Source organism: Lepidothrix coronata, unplaced genomic scaffold (genome assembly GCF_001604755.1).
Source record: "Lepidothrix coronata isolate B3197 unplaced genomic scaffold, Lepidothrix_coronata-1.0 Scaffold71, whole genome shotgun sequence".
Classification (NCBI taxonomy): Eukaryota; Metazoa; Chordata; class Aves; order Passeriformes; family Pipridae; genus Lepidothrix; species Lepidothrix coronata.
In genome coordinates, this window is record NW_016690251.1 from 2195883 (window position 1) to 2211200 (window position 15318).

At 41.1% G+C, this 15318-nt stretch overlaps 1 protein-coding gene across 2 annotated transcripts in view; it reads right to left on the bottom strand.

The window, feature by feature from the left end:
- Positions 1-15318, bottom strand: part of PELI1 (pellino E3 ubiquitin protein ligase 1) — a 46129-nt gene that overhangs the window by 4482 nt on the left and 26329 nt on the right. The window contains exons 1-4 of one of the 2 annotated variants that reach the window (XM_017818945.1): positions 12757-12939; positions 3705-3849; positions 3070-3199; positions 1388-1489 (exon numbers count right to left, since the gene is read on the bottom strand). In XM_017818945.1, the coding sequence (XP_017674434.1) occupies positions 1388-1489; positions 3070-3199; positions 3705-3775 (303 nt within the window). In that variant the 5' untranslated portion in view covers positions 3776-3849; positions 12757-12939. Of the gene's footprint in view, positions 1-1387; positions 1490-3069; positions 3200-3704; positions 3850-12756; positions 12940-15318 lie in introns of those variants that run through there. The other variant, XM_017818946.1, reaches the window with a different exon arrangement.

Genomic DNA, 15318 nt, shown 5'->3' on the forward strand with positions numbered 1-15318 from the left:
TCAGATTTTGCTGGAAGCTGGCTTCTTTTCAGAGAGTTTTGCAGTCCCACACAACTGTACTGAGTATCTGTACGGGTATCGCTGCTTTTCCAGTCAAATCACCTTGTCCTTTTCTTTACAAACTAAGAAGAGAAGTAATATCCCTCTCCCAAACATTCACTTAGCTGGGTTTAAAGCTCTTATACACTACTACTCACTCACTGCCAAAGCTCTCAGGCTCCGTGAAAATAGCTGGTTATATTAAGACTGATTAACTGCTGAGCAGGACAACCCAAAAGCTTGATGTGCTTTTTTTGGTGAAGGCTGGAGAGCTTTCATGAGACCAAAACTGCTTTGTCAGAATGTATTTTTCTATTGCTTCTTAGGCAGGATAACCCATCAGTACATGGGGATTGCCAGGGGCAATTTCAGAGCAGCACGCATGCCACAGCATGCCTGAAGAGAGAACACTCACACAAACAATAGCTTATGCTGCAGTGAGTTCATTACAGTCCTTTTGCTCTGTTGTAAGTATTTGCAGTTGCAGAGCAGCTTCCTCCACCACTTCCCAACACCTCCCACCTCCTTAGATCTTGCAGTGGCGTCACAGCTAAATGCTGTGACAGCAAAACTCCTTGCCATAAATTAGTGACAGTAACGGGGGGCGGGGGGGAAATCAATGCAAGATCAGTCTGGGAATCAGAAAGAACAAAGCACACATTAAAAAAAAACAAACCAAAACAAACCCCTTCCTTTTGAGAAAAACAGGAAACAATTATAAGATATGAGTGCACACCACAGCTGCAAATGTGTTTGTGGTCCCTTCTCAGACACAGGAACTGCAGCAAAGTTGCTCTGAACTGCCAGTGTCAGCACTGAGGCTCCTCTCTCCACACCTCCCAGCACTTTAGACATTTCTGGGTTTGCTCAAAGAAGTTCAGGGTATTTTTCATGTTAGTTGTGCCAGAAGCTTTTCTGTGTTTCCACAGTGTATTCCTTCTACCCTGTCTCCAACTGGCTGATCCCAAATCCCTTTGTAAATTCCAGAAGCAAAGTTCCAAGTGCTTAAAGAGAACTGTGCACTTTATTCTTCATTTAGCAGAGAGGGACTAGGAGACAGGTTACAGGACTTGCCAACCAGCAATCAAAGGCAAAACCATAATCCTATGCATTAGTCACACCACCCCCCCAGCTTTCACCTTTGCCCAAGTCTAAGAGAGATGCACAGACACAGTCTTGTTCATAGGATGGCCTTGGGAACAAACAGAATTAAATTGTTCTGAAGAGTAAGATGTAGAAACTTGACACATGTGAACTTTTAGGTCTGAGGGAAAAAAGCCTGCAGAGAGGATGCTTTGTTAGAAGCCCACCAGAAGTGAGAATACACTTACATGTTTACTTCACATACCTGGAACATATCTGTGTTGCTGTCATGTGTATATTCAACCACTACTGTCTGGGCCCGAGACAAAGTGTAAGATATGCTGTGTTGGTCCTTATTACTTATGGCCTACGGAAAAATGCCAAATATTATTGAACCAGTGCACAATGACTCTTCAATATACAGCAACAAAGTAGACTACATATACATCTACATCTATATAAAAAAATCAGGCTCCTATTCTGCTAATTATTTTAGATGGTTGTTAGTAACATACCTGTAGTTAAACTTCACAAAACCCTGTCCTGACTATTAAAAAAAAGCTGCAGGACTGATTCAGCAACAGACCAAACTGGTCTCTTCACCACATGCTGCAACAAAATACACTTAAACAGGGCATATTATTAGTCATGTTTTGTGTTAAGGCAATGCTGGCCTTAACACAAAAGAACAAAACAACCAAATGCAAAGGCTAAAACTGAATGTTACACCTTCGTGGCCATCTCAGCCTCAACCTGTCCAACAGCAAAGTGAGGACTGAAACTTAGGGACTTCATTCTAAAAACAGGACCCAAGCTCATACTAAAATCAGTGATGACTGATAACATATATAGACTAAAAAGTGGTGGCAAATAGGGTAAAATGGAGCAACTCAGCACAGGTTGCAGAAGTTGTAGCAAAGTAATCTAGGTTTCAGTTTGTTAGTCTGAATGTTCATTCTGCAACTCCCTAGTAGGAACTGAGCAAAGACTATTCAGAAGTGCATCTAAACAGCACTTGAAGACCATGAAGACTTTGCAAAAATAAGTCTTCTTTTCACAGATCTCCTATGAATGTAATTCTACTAAAAGAACTTGGGTTAGAAAAATGCTTTTGATTTCAGAAAACTTCATGGCAATTTCCTGAATTCAGGGATCCATATTTTTATGTATCAAGGTATTCAGAGAGTCAAACACTCAACACTACAGTATTTGTTTAAGGGTCTGATCTTGTCACTGGCAATTTCTAACCAACCACCAAACCTCCTCAAATTCCATTGTTTTAGTAGAAATGCTCAATTAGTTTTTGAACATAATTGCACACACACTTGAATAGCCACAATACAGAAAAATTGCATGGTTAATACCTTAGCTATAATGTAGTTTTGACATGACAAACAATTCAATATCAGGACCTAAGCCCCTCCTTTAGTGCTTCTTTATTGCTGCTGATTATAAGCTCTGTGAACCACGTCCTGCAAAACCCACCTGGCCCCATCCCTGGGGAACTCCTACCCATTGTATGGAGCAGCAAATGCACATGGAGCTTTGGTAAAGAATCATTTAAAATTCAGCTTTAGTGAAGCAAAGTTAGCCCTAAAGCACGGCTGAGTGCCAAAACACAAAGTCTAGAACAGATGTCTGTAGTGAGTTTGGAAGGAAAACAAAATACAAAGTTTTACATGACCAGTTCTGTGCCCGGAACATTCATGTTTCAAAAATAATTATTTTTTTTTCTAGCCACAGCACGGACTAGGCACCAAATCTGCCTTGCTGAACTGTTTCTTGCCAACCCTGACAGGTATCAAAAAACCTTGGATAAATATGAACCATTCTTTTCACAGCCAGAACTTCATACTTTTTACACTGTTTCATAACAGCTCTGACTTGATGGAGCTCTTTATTACAGCACTAGGAGAAATCAGACTTAACTAGAGAAATGGAGCTTACCTTTGCTGCTTGAGGGGTACAGGCAATGTGCACAGTGCTAGGTTTCACCCCATTTGCCTTGGGTCTTTTAAATAAAGCAAACCTACTTTTTCTTCTTCCTCTATCTCCATTTGGGAGAGACCCATTGTACCTACCAAAAAGCACAGAACAAGAACAGTCCATCTTCCTGTATTGCTTAGCTCCTCATGAGATACAAGGCCCACAAGACCTTTCATTCTAAGCACAAAGTATCCTTAATTAGTACAGTGTTACTAATCACAGATTTTTAATTAATCACACTTAAATCCAAGAATCGATGAACACAATATATTGAAACATGCCCACAGAATCACAGCACAGACACACAAAGCTTGTAGGGCAAGGAATGCTACCCAGCTGAACCTCAAATCTGCTACCGACAAGCCAGTGAGTCTTGGGTCCCAAACATGAAACCAAGGAGGATTATCTGCCTTTCTGGGGCTTTACCTATAAATGGTGTGTTCATGCTGTAAAAGAAACATTCTAAATATTCACCAACCCTGGTGGAGAGATAGTATTTTAGAGAATTTTGATTGAAATAAACCCCTTAGATACGCTGTCCTCCAAGACTCCAATGTAACCCATGAGAAAACCCTCAGACTTTCACACTCACTTACCCTAATACAATCAATTCACCATATTTGACTGGTGCTTTTGATGGATGATTTTCTTGATCAGGAGAAAACATGAGCTTAGCTAATGACTTCTTCTCAAATTTCAGGTCTCTGATCAAGAGTTGTGGCACACTTTTTTCATTATTTCCTGGAAAAACAAAAGCAAATTTAAGTGTCAGAGAAAGTACTCAAAACCATCAATTACACAAACTTGCATGCCTATCTGGTACAGTAGGTACAATATTTTGTGTTTTCCATATTTTGGTTTGGGCTGAAATAATTTAAAAAAACATTTATATAAACCCACATGAATTAAGGTTGAATTGCCTTGAAGAACTAGCAGGTCACAAAAAAGTGCACTCAGAAAATTCCACTATGGCCTTGAAATACCCACACCGCTTTTCCTTCCTGCTAGCTTTTAGAATAAATGGTACATAGCTTCATTTACTATATTTTGTTCAGCTATTAAGAAGTAGAGCCAGATAAGCACTAAATGTAAAGAAAAAAAAATTACAAAGCAAGACCAGTCCATTAGCCAGAGGTAGAAGCTTTCATGGAAAGTGTGTGATTCAGAGCTTTCCAAGAAGCTTCTGGATTTGCAGACGGAAGGAAGTTGTTTGACAATTTGATATTGAGTCTGCCATACAAGTGTAGGGTGTGCAACATGATCTCATGTTTAACCAAGAGACAGAAGTCATATAAACATGTTTGAAGGAAATTTCCTGAGGGAATTCCACATAGTTCTTAATGAAAACAGTCTTGAAGTGCATTTTTTCCCTCAGACTTCTGCTTTGAGGAACAGTTCATACTATTATATTTTGCAGCTTCTCATTAGGAGCATTTCCAGACACTCCTGACCTATCCAGCACATCTCTGACCTTCCTCTAGAGAAAGCCTACCCAGCTGAGCACTTGGTTGATAAAGAATAAAGCTGATGCCAGCCTGTTTGAAGCTTTAATAGAAATAAGAACATTCCCTTCCTTCCAGGTAAGTTTTCACACCAACTCAAAAAGTTACTCATCTTTTTTAGTACTGATGGTTAACATCCTGCCTTCCGTGCATATATACTTTTTGACACACACAGCATTTCTTGAATCCTGTCATCAACTTTGATCACAACTACAGTGCTGTATCTCCATTTTCTTCTACCTTAACTAGACCATAGTTATTAGCAAAAAGACATCATCATGCAGACTCTATCTACCACCAACTTATGTCGTAAGAACAGAGAAAAGGACGTGGCAGTGCTTGACATCTTGCTTGTATTTGTTCAGAAGCTGATGCAAAGATCCCACTACTGACCTTATCTCTACATCCTCTCCCAGTCCTCTTTGCTCCTTCACTGAGAAGCTTGGCCTTCAACATGTGTTCTCAATCTACCAACTTCTCATCCAGCATGGACATACTGATTGTCACCTGCAATCCACTCACAGTGCTCCCTAAGAACTCAGTTTGCTCCTTCATGCTATTCCACATACTTGTGAGGGCTTCACACAAATACAAAGACATCTCACTGTTCTACAAATGTTTGCTGTGATGTCTGCAGAACACAACCAGGAGGGTTCCTCCTTTAATTTCGCATTATTTTCCAAATCTTTTCTCCTTTGTTTTCAAGTATGAGTACTGTAGATTTCATAGTGCTTGACACAAGTTAACTGCAGACTGTTTCTGTGGCTAGCACGTGTGTAACATTATCACAGCTGTATCCTGACCCACTGCCATATGTGCAAGTGCACTGCAATAAACCCGACTGGCACAACATTCCCATGAAGTGTCTGTGCCCCATCTACACAACACTTACGCCAATATATTTTTGTTGCATAGGAAGCACTGTGCATTTTCACTGGGCAGCTGTCCTGGTTCAAACCTTTGGGACCCATCACTTTGCTGGTGCTGAAAGTGCCTTATACTGATGCAAGAGTCCCCATCTGTCCCACAGGAACAGCAGCGGCAGCACAGGAGGGAGCAAAGCAGCAGAGTTTGCTCCAAGGCATTTCTAGATTGCTGATCCGAGTTTAGCAGTAACTCCACTGGGATTGTGAAGGTACTTACTGCTGTAGGGTTTGCATTTAAAATTCTAAGATAAAGAATTTAAAGCAAACTTATCATATGAAAACGAGACCTTAAGCCTTTATCTCGCCAGTAATCGCAACACATCGAAGTGGGGATTGCCCCATTTGATAAGAGGAGCCCCACAACATTAATTGTTCACAATTTTCATGTTCATGTCTTCTAGAGTCCTCCTTGCCCCCTGACATCACACCCCACCTTGGAGCACCACACCAGCAATTCTCTGAAACCATGTGCCTACAAAGACACCTCAGGGCTGGTTCACTGACAGTACTGAACTGTATTGATCTTATTGTTCTATAGTGCTCAGTTCTCTAGCCACACCTCCTGTCTGAAGTATTTCTCCTTCTCAAGAAGTGACGATAAATCTTCATGCTTTACCTGTATGTAAAAATAAGGATATATTTTCTATGAAGTATTTTTACTATCAACTTCAGCATTTCTTGTTTTATTTTAAAATCTCACATTATAGTTGCTTGTATGATTATCATCTTAAAAACAACTCATGTTTTCATCTCCTCCCCACATGATTAACCTATTTTCTACCTGAATATTGATCTCCTCAGCGGGCTCTCCCCTGCAATTCAGTCTTCTCCACATAAAACTAATTTCATCTTGGTCAACGGTTGTCCTTTGCATTGGCATTTAAGAACTCACAAGAAATACTGCTATGAAATCTGGAGCACTGCCTATTAGGAAATAGCATAGGACTAGTAAATACCATGACACAGTAACCAAAGATTTAAATAGTATAACCCCAACATTGCAGTGTTTGATAAAGTGCTAAAATCCTTTCACTCAGAGAAGGTGGGAAGGCAAGCATTAAAAATAACTTTAGCTATTAATACAAGAACAGGTTTGGTGTAGCTTCTCCTCTTCCTCTGTTTATCCAAATGAACAATTTCACAGAAAGCTAAAAAATACATCTCCCAGTGTGAATCAGCTTCCAAGTCTCATTAAAATAACACATGGACAGCTAAAGGAGACTCTAAAGCGTTACCTGAGCAAATGGCCAGTAACCTCCTCTTAAGAGATAACTCAGAAGAAATGATAAACAGGGTCAACAGTGCTCAGGGATAGACTTCAGCAATACAAGAAATTATACAGAAAATCTTAGTATAAGGAAAAGTGTCCAATGTCTAACACTCAGCTCCTCCTTAAAACATTTTCTTTTGTTTTACACTTAAAGAAATCCAGCCAAGTTTACTTTGTACATATGATGGAAACCCACTTCTTATTAGATTCAAGGAAGGTTCGAGAGTTAGAAATCTGGAGCTATCACTAAAAACACAGCTTGCTCATCCATTTTCAAAAGCCTGGCTTGAATGTCAGAACTCTGATTTTTTTAAAAATACATCTCAGAACCTTTATGAGCTGCACACACCACTTTCACAACTACTAACACCCCCAGATTACTTCAACTCAAGCACATACAAAATTCAGCACTCCTGAAAAAAAATAATCAGCCCAACATACACACTACTTCTCACCCAGTGTGATCTGCCTGGTACCCAAAAGGAAACCTTTTCTTGTTCACAGAAATAACAAAGATCAAGTATATCCTCCCAATGAGATCCTGACGACTAGTCCGAGGGAAATTTGTTGTCTGCAAATAAAACTCAAGTGCTGTCTCACTAGAGAGGAGTCTAATCTAGCCATGGGATAACATTTCCACTCCTGAAACAGAGCAGGCTTATGGATCGTTTAAATCAGAGTAAAGAAGTTACAGGGAGCAATGCTTTTGAGAGGAAGGATCGACTAATATATATAATGGGTCTTCTCTTGTAGTATAACCTGATCAGTTTTTATTCCTAGAATACTACAGGAGACTTCCTCGAAGTGTTAGGAAAGGCTAATTAAATATGTTAAAAAGACAACTTGGCCCTGAAGTGACAACTAAGGAACCAACTGCTTGAACAAAATACATGCAAGTTACAATTTTGCTTTTTGCAGCAGCATTTCCAAACATCACTGGAAGATGCTTCAATGGAGCAGGCTCTGAACAACAAACCGCTCTGAACTCCTCCAAACACCTTCAATGCTGATGAGGAACAAGGCGTCGATTACAAGATCCCATCTCATCCAACCTTCTTCCAAAATCACAGAACTGGCAGCAGCAAACTTTTTCATGTCAAGACCTCTGCTTCTGCCAAAGAGAAGAGGCCAAAGCCTGAAAACCCCTACCTGTGCACAGTCCTGTACTACAGATTTGAAAAGATTTTCTGAGTAATGCAACTTGCACGGTTAAGAGTCGAGCACAACTGTTTGCAGTTAGCACAAAACCACAATGGGTACCAGTTAAAATCCTTCAGTCTCAAAAATAGGAAACTGGATCAGAAAGAACTCATGAACAAGTAGTACCTTTTTATTCTTAACACTGGCTCCTCTGGAGGCAGGAAAAAGCTCACTGAGGGCAACTTGCTCAATACTATCATGTGAAACTGTTTTGAAAGACTGGAAAGAGATAACAACTAAGCAGAGAAAAGTATTTGTTTGAGGAATGTAAATCTAGTTTCTTACAAGCCTTCCTGTTCTCCAGTACTCACTAAAGTCACAGAAGGCAAAGACAGAAGGAAGCAAGCCACAGATTTCTGACTACATTCAAGTAGAAGGAAAAGCCATATAATTCTAGTCCTCCTGTCTCACGCAAGCCCCAGTCTGAACCCAGACTATGCCCTGGAAAGACCTTCGGAGTACATGAGTTTAAGAGCCCACTTTCACTGAACACATCATTTTCAGTGGGGGACAGGCTGAATTTGGGTTGGTTTTGAACTATCAGCTTTAGTTTACCAGCCATCCTCAACCACTCAGCTGCCTTTTCTGATCAGGAGACTCACATACAACCAGGCTTTGGTGGCTTCGACAGCAAGTCTTCAGGTCTTGTTTGCAGGAAGGCAGAGAACCTTGTGAATAAGTTTGCTATTCAGTAGACCAAGTACAGCTTTTGGAATTGCAGCAGGAACAGCAGCATCTTAATGGTTAAAATGGGGCAGGGGGAGGGGAGAACATAAATTCAATGAGCCCAAGCAGAGATTCATTAAACACTCGGCTGTGAGCTAAAAATACTAGAATAAAAGTCTCTTTGTAATAAATTACCGTCATTTTCTAAACACAGAGCAAGCATTATAGGCTGCTAGCAACTGTAGCTAGTGCCAGACTAGCCCTTTTCTAAAATACTGCATAAAAAACCACTTTCACAGTATAGAAAGAAGTCCTCTGTCAGTGAGTACATTAAAATAAAAATATGCTGATTCAGATGCAAAACCAGGAATTTTCCCCTCCATTTTTATAACGTTATCTTCTTTACATTCTATCTCTACATATTTTAAAGTCCGGATTTTTTTGGCTTTTAGAGATAAAGCACAAGGCATCTTATTTATTACTGTTTTTATCTTTATACATTTTGCTATTTGCCGTTCTCCATTTACTATCCTTGCAATTCTCACATCCAGCTCTTCCCTCAGCAATTCTGTGTTAAATCAGGGGGGACACAGATGAAATAGAATCTAGGTATGCAGTGACAGAACAAGAGGCAACAAACAAGCTACAGCCCAGAAAATCCTGATTAGCTATTGGGGGGGAGGGGGAAACAATCCAGAGAGGCTGTGAGATCTCCATCCTTGGAGATCAACCTCCGCTGCATCTGGCCCTGAACAGCCTAATCTAAAACAGTCCAGTCCCACTCTGAGTTCAGGGACTGAACCAGACAACCTCCCAACCTAAATTATTGTAGGAACACAGTTAATTTTAGGACGTCCAACACAATTTTATCAAGTAACTGAAATATGCCCTTTAGGTGCACTTTTGACCAGTTAGACATAAATTTTGAGTAACTCCATTACCAGTAAAATACAATTTTGTCCTTATCCTCCTGAGATTTACCAAGCCCAAAAGTAATTCCCAGCAGACTGACTTCTTGTTTGAGTTCTCATCAAGTCCAGGTTGTCAGGTTTCACAAACAAAATCAGTGTTGTTACTGATTTCCACTGGTGTGAGCAACAAGGAATCAGCTCCTTTGTATCACTATGTTTCTGAAAGCTGAGGTTGAGAAATCACTTTCTTCTACGTGATGGAAAGTTATTCCCCTTTCACTGTTTTTCCTATCAATCTTTTTGTAAACTTGTATTGAAATAGTTTTTACTGAAGTGATCACTAGGTGAAAGAGCATGTGTTTATCAACCATAGTTTTCATACTTCTTCCAGTTTCTAGTTAAAAACAAGCTCATGTTTCCTTCAGACACATTCTTGCAATTTTAAGATCAGCAGGTTTTATACTCCACTTTTGAGATTAGCCAGTCTGTTTACAGCTCACATCCTGCACTAGAGATGCACAGGGAAGGTATGGTGATGCAGCTGACAGGCATTCAAACTGCACTATCACTTCAGATCAGTAGCCATACACTACCTTTCTAAGGAAGGATAATTCATTTTCTTTCCAGAAAAGGGAGCTTTTCAGCATAAAACCCCTTTCCCCCCCCCAAGAATAAGCCTTGAGAGTTTGGAAAAATCAGTCTAGCCTTCTGCTTCTGTATGGCTCATTATTTCCTTAGTCTACACTGTACACCTTTTCTTTTATAACTCAGAATAAGCTTAGCCATCCACTATACACACAATAGTGTCTTATGATATGAAAGCATCAAAAATAAGACAACAAGGCCAAGGTCTGAAATGAGCAAGGAGCCTCTCCTGACACAGGATACCAAGCATAAACCAATGCAAACAACTATCTGCTATTGTGCCCTGAGAACATCTGTAAAGTCTCAGTAGAAGAGTTTTTCATTCTCATGAACAGAATGAAAGCATCTTTTTGCCATGGACATCTGCCATTAGTGGGTTGGTCATCCTGGAAACAAGTCATGCAAGAGTCAGAGCACACACACACACACACACACACACACACACAAAAAGGGCTGTTTTGTGTAGACATGTTCAAAGGGGCATTAACTTGATACACAAGAGCAAATCTTACTGTTTTGCTCCAAGGCTACAGCTAACTTTTTCCAGGCTAAGAAACAGCAATTTTGGTTGAATTGGCATCCAGCATCCTACTTCGAGTTCTGTTCCAGCCTCAGAAGCAAGTCTGAGCAGTTCTCAGCAATTTTAGGAAAGACAGGAACAGCGCTATGAGGACAGGCAACCTTGCTCAATGAACAAGGGAAGTGTTTTAGAACAGGACTTCTATTATGGGCCCCTATACGAAAATCTGTACTTTATGATAGTACTTAAAAATAGCATTCCTGTTCAGAAGATGGAAAAAAGCCATCTAAGCACAGGAGGCTGGTTTCAATCAGACCTCTGCTAACTTCAGTTCTCTTATTCTGAGCTGCCATTGATGAGATGAGAATGTGGTTGGGTGTACTAAACCTGGAAGATTTATGTAACCAATAACGATCCACTCCAACAGACTGACAAAAATCAATCCTAAAAATATTCCCCTGGGAAAAAAAAAAAATAAATCAAAAGAATCCAGCATTTTTTTCAGTTATGAAAAAGTAACAGCTGATCCTCCCCTGAGGAAACCACGATAGCCTCCTACGGGTTATAAATGATGTAATTCAGACTGCGTGTGGGAAGCCAAAAACATTTGTCTTTTAGCACAAGGTGTCTATTTTAAAGCTGTCACCGCAATATTATCTCTATCCTTAATTAGCTGAGAAAGTTCTTCACCAGTGCTACATTCCCATGCAGTCTAAGCCCCCTTGCCACCTCTATCCTCCACATCAGCTTTTGGATACACTGGTGACGATGCACAGACTCTCACACGGGGCACGGCCCTTCTGCCAGCACTCCCTTTTAGCAGAAGGACAAATGCTACAGCCTGGACTTGCTCCATCAGCTGAACTACCTGTCAAAGTTACTCACAAAAGCTACTTCAGGAGATCAATTTGCAGCTTTCTCCATGAGGTTTTGGCTGCACCTGCACTTCGGCTGTTACTACAAACTCTGTGGGCTACGTTAAAAAAGGTATAGTTTTGATTTCGTTTCACTCAGATTATCGAATGAAGATTATTTATAATCTCAAGAAGCCATAAAACAATGCTACACAGAGCCCTGCTGGGAGAACATCAGGTGTTCATTAGCCATAGCACTACCTACTTGTACCTTCAGGGAGTGCCTTGCGAAAGTACAGGCAGGAAAGAAAAAAAAAACCAACTTTGTTCAATATGAGTACAATGTGGCAAAAGTACAGTTCTCATAAAGAGAACTCTGCAGGTAGAAACCTTTAAAATTATCGTCTCTACTGCCTTCAGACAAATTACAAAGTATTACCTTAAAAATAAGCAGTCCCAACTTTCATTTCAAGTCAGTGGCAAAAGCAAAACTTCTTAAGAGTTTAGACCAAAAGAGATGCGTCTTATTTTTAAGAGGGTTGTTACACAAGTCAGCTTTGATGAATGGATCCAGGAAGATTCACTGTCTGATGTACCTGTACTGGACTACATGGCTGAGAAGCCTGTAATTGCAAAAAACCACAATGACTTCTTGTTCTACATTTCTGAACATTACAGTTTTGGCTTTTATGAGCCTCTGACTTCCTGATGAGGCAGTTCATGTACCAAAGTATCTGCTAAATAGGTATTTGTATTACATTAAAGCCTTTTCACATAGCATACTGCACCATCTTGCAAAAATAGGAGTTACAGTTACATTTAAAGCCTCTATTTCAGTTAAGACAACACAAATATTTAACAGCTCCATGAGAAATTCCCTGAGGTAATGATGACAGTTTCAAGGCATCTTGCTCTGCACCCTAAAAATGAGAAGTGACTGGTGCTTCCTACGAGCAAACAGCATTTATTATATTGGGCACTTTGAATGCCTCTTCCTCTCTGAGGTGGAAGGGCAGCCTGCAGACGCACTGCCCGCTCTCACATTTCCTTTCCACCACATCACTGAAAACCACTGCAACTGAGGAGGCTTTTGAAGACAGACTGAGACAATACCACACTGAAAAGGGAAAAGCGATGGCATACAGAGCACTTACCGGAATCTTTGTGTCCTTTCAGTATTTCCACACAGTAGAGAAGAAAAAAAACCCAACACTTCGATCTCGTTAAAAACCAGCCGAAACCCACCGACTCCTTTAAACCTCCGGCAACTGCCAGACTGAGTGACTCTGCTCTGAGTGCTTTCACTTCAGCCGTGGGTAGCGCCTTCTGCCTAAAGAGGGGCTGGCTCTGCCTTGCGTAAGCCGGGTAAACACGGCTGCACCAACACAGCATTGGCTGGAGGCAGAGCCGGCATCCTGCTCCCGCTCCATCAATTCACCCATCCCTCGCCTCGAAAAGGAAAAAAAGGAAGCGGAGGGTGTGCTGAGAACAATGCTGCGGCCCAATTGCCTGGCAGCTCTGTGGTTGAGGTTCTCAGAGAAACACTGATTTATTTCCTTCTCTTACATAACTGTACCCATGCATGCTATACCTTTTCTTTTTTTTTAAACCATCATTTATTAGCCCAGCTAGCTTTCCTCACCTCCCACACAAAGAGTAATTTCTTAATACAGTCAGTGTTATACCAGCAGAAACTCTTCAGGCGTTGCTACCTCGGTTTTCACTAACGCCGTAGAATTGGACACACCACACATCCGCAGACACCACCTGTGGCCAATGATTCTAGAACAGCTCATTCCTGTAGGATGCACGTTTAGAAAGGCAAATCTGCACGTGCCAGACCAGGTTATGAGCTCATTTCTCATTCCACCAACATCGAAATCGCTGCATCGAGCCAGTGGGTGGGATAATTTAAATGTCTGAGCCATAAAGTGGTGATCGAGTTACCACAGCTTCCAAATCGCCGCCTCTCGCAATCAATCATGCAAATGCTCAAAGGCTGCTGCAAGCATGATATGACACAGCAGCTTAACCTTTACATCACAGCTGTAGTGGGCCAAGAAGGTGTACCTGGTTAACCTGGCCCAAGCAATGTATAACGCACAGGCTGACATTTCGCATCCCCCGAGTTCTACAAGTGACTGTTGCTCCTGTTTCTGCTGCTCCCTCCTTGGCTTGCCACCTCAGCTTTCTAAGCACAGTTTTATGGCCTGATCTGTCAACATTTTTAAAAGTTGGTATATCCACTCTGTTGTTTTTCAGCTGGATCTCTTTCCTAGTTCAGCTCACGGTATAGTCATTGGGTAATCCTTAAATCTAAGAACTGTCAAACAAGCTTTCTGTTCATAATGCCACAACACAGCATAAGTTGCAACTCCACATATGGCAGCTTCACTGCTGAAAACCAGGTGAATGCATACCTGTTTTCTCCCTCCTCAGCCTATCCTCCACAGCCAATCTTCCCCTAAGTAATACTGTATGGCTGTCCTGTTACAGGATCTTGGCACCTACCTGAAAAATTCAGCTGCAGAACACCTTGCCACAGGATATTCTGGATAATAAAACTATACATAGGCTCAAAGACACTTTTTTTTTTCTCCTACCATAGATTACTAAGCACAAAGATACCACTTTGCTCCACAGAAGTGACTGAGCCACAGCTGCTGAACACTGAGAAGTGCCTGGAGAAATACCGATGTACAGGTGCTCCCTCATTTCCACTCTTCTAGTCACCAAAAAAATCGTGCTCCTGAACACTGATCTGAGATGGTATGGTCATTATCACAGCTATCAGATTACTGAACTGGCAAAGGGCTAAGGGAAAAAACCAAAATAAACAAACCTCCAACTATTTTAACCCAAATAATTTTGCTTATCTGTCTGTGGGTTTATTCTGTAAACCTGCTATACCAGTGCAAGTGAGGGGATAGGGACCTTCTGGATCAATCTCAACAGTAAAGCCATAGACTCATCAAGTCCAATCTTGAGACTAATGTTGAGTCCTCCTCCCTGCCAAAAGTCAGTGGCTTCACCCTACTGGCACATGAACCCAGTTCTTCCACTGGTAACATGAAGATCCTTAAACCAGCACTTTTTACTGGGTTGGAAGAGTCACACAACCCCACCTCCCCCATCACTTTCAAGTATTTTCTATTTTGTCCTGGCCTATACAAAGCTGACAGCTTTAATACTGTTTTAAGCAGGGCATAGGGTTTGCTTTTGCAATTTTGTTTTTAAGGAAAAAAAAAGAAAACCACATCAGGACTGCATTAGTATCACTTAACACACAGATACGGCACCAAGAGTACAAAGGGTGCTCTGTATTCAGGTATTTAACAGCAGAGATAAGTTATTGGTAGGACCACTTCTACGTTCCATTACTTTTCTCACACAAGTTGCAACACTTGCACTGTTTCAAAAGCATTCATCCTGAAAAGCACAACTCAAAGACTAATTTGTTTCTAGAGCTCCTTTATTTTCTCATTTTACAGACCCAGCTGTTCAGAGTTCAGGTTAATAAGCTTGTGGATTACTTTATGCCACCTAAGAAGCTCCAGAGTGAGCAGTTGCAGGTGGATATGCCCCACCCAGCCTCCTTGAAGATAACAATCCTTCTCTCTGTGCCCTACCTGCCTTCCTATTAGTGACCCGGGGCCTCTGGTGGTCTAGTGGTTAGGGTGCAGGACTCTCACCGCTGCGACCCGGGTTCGATTCCC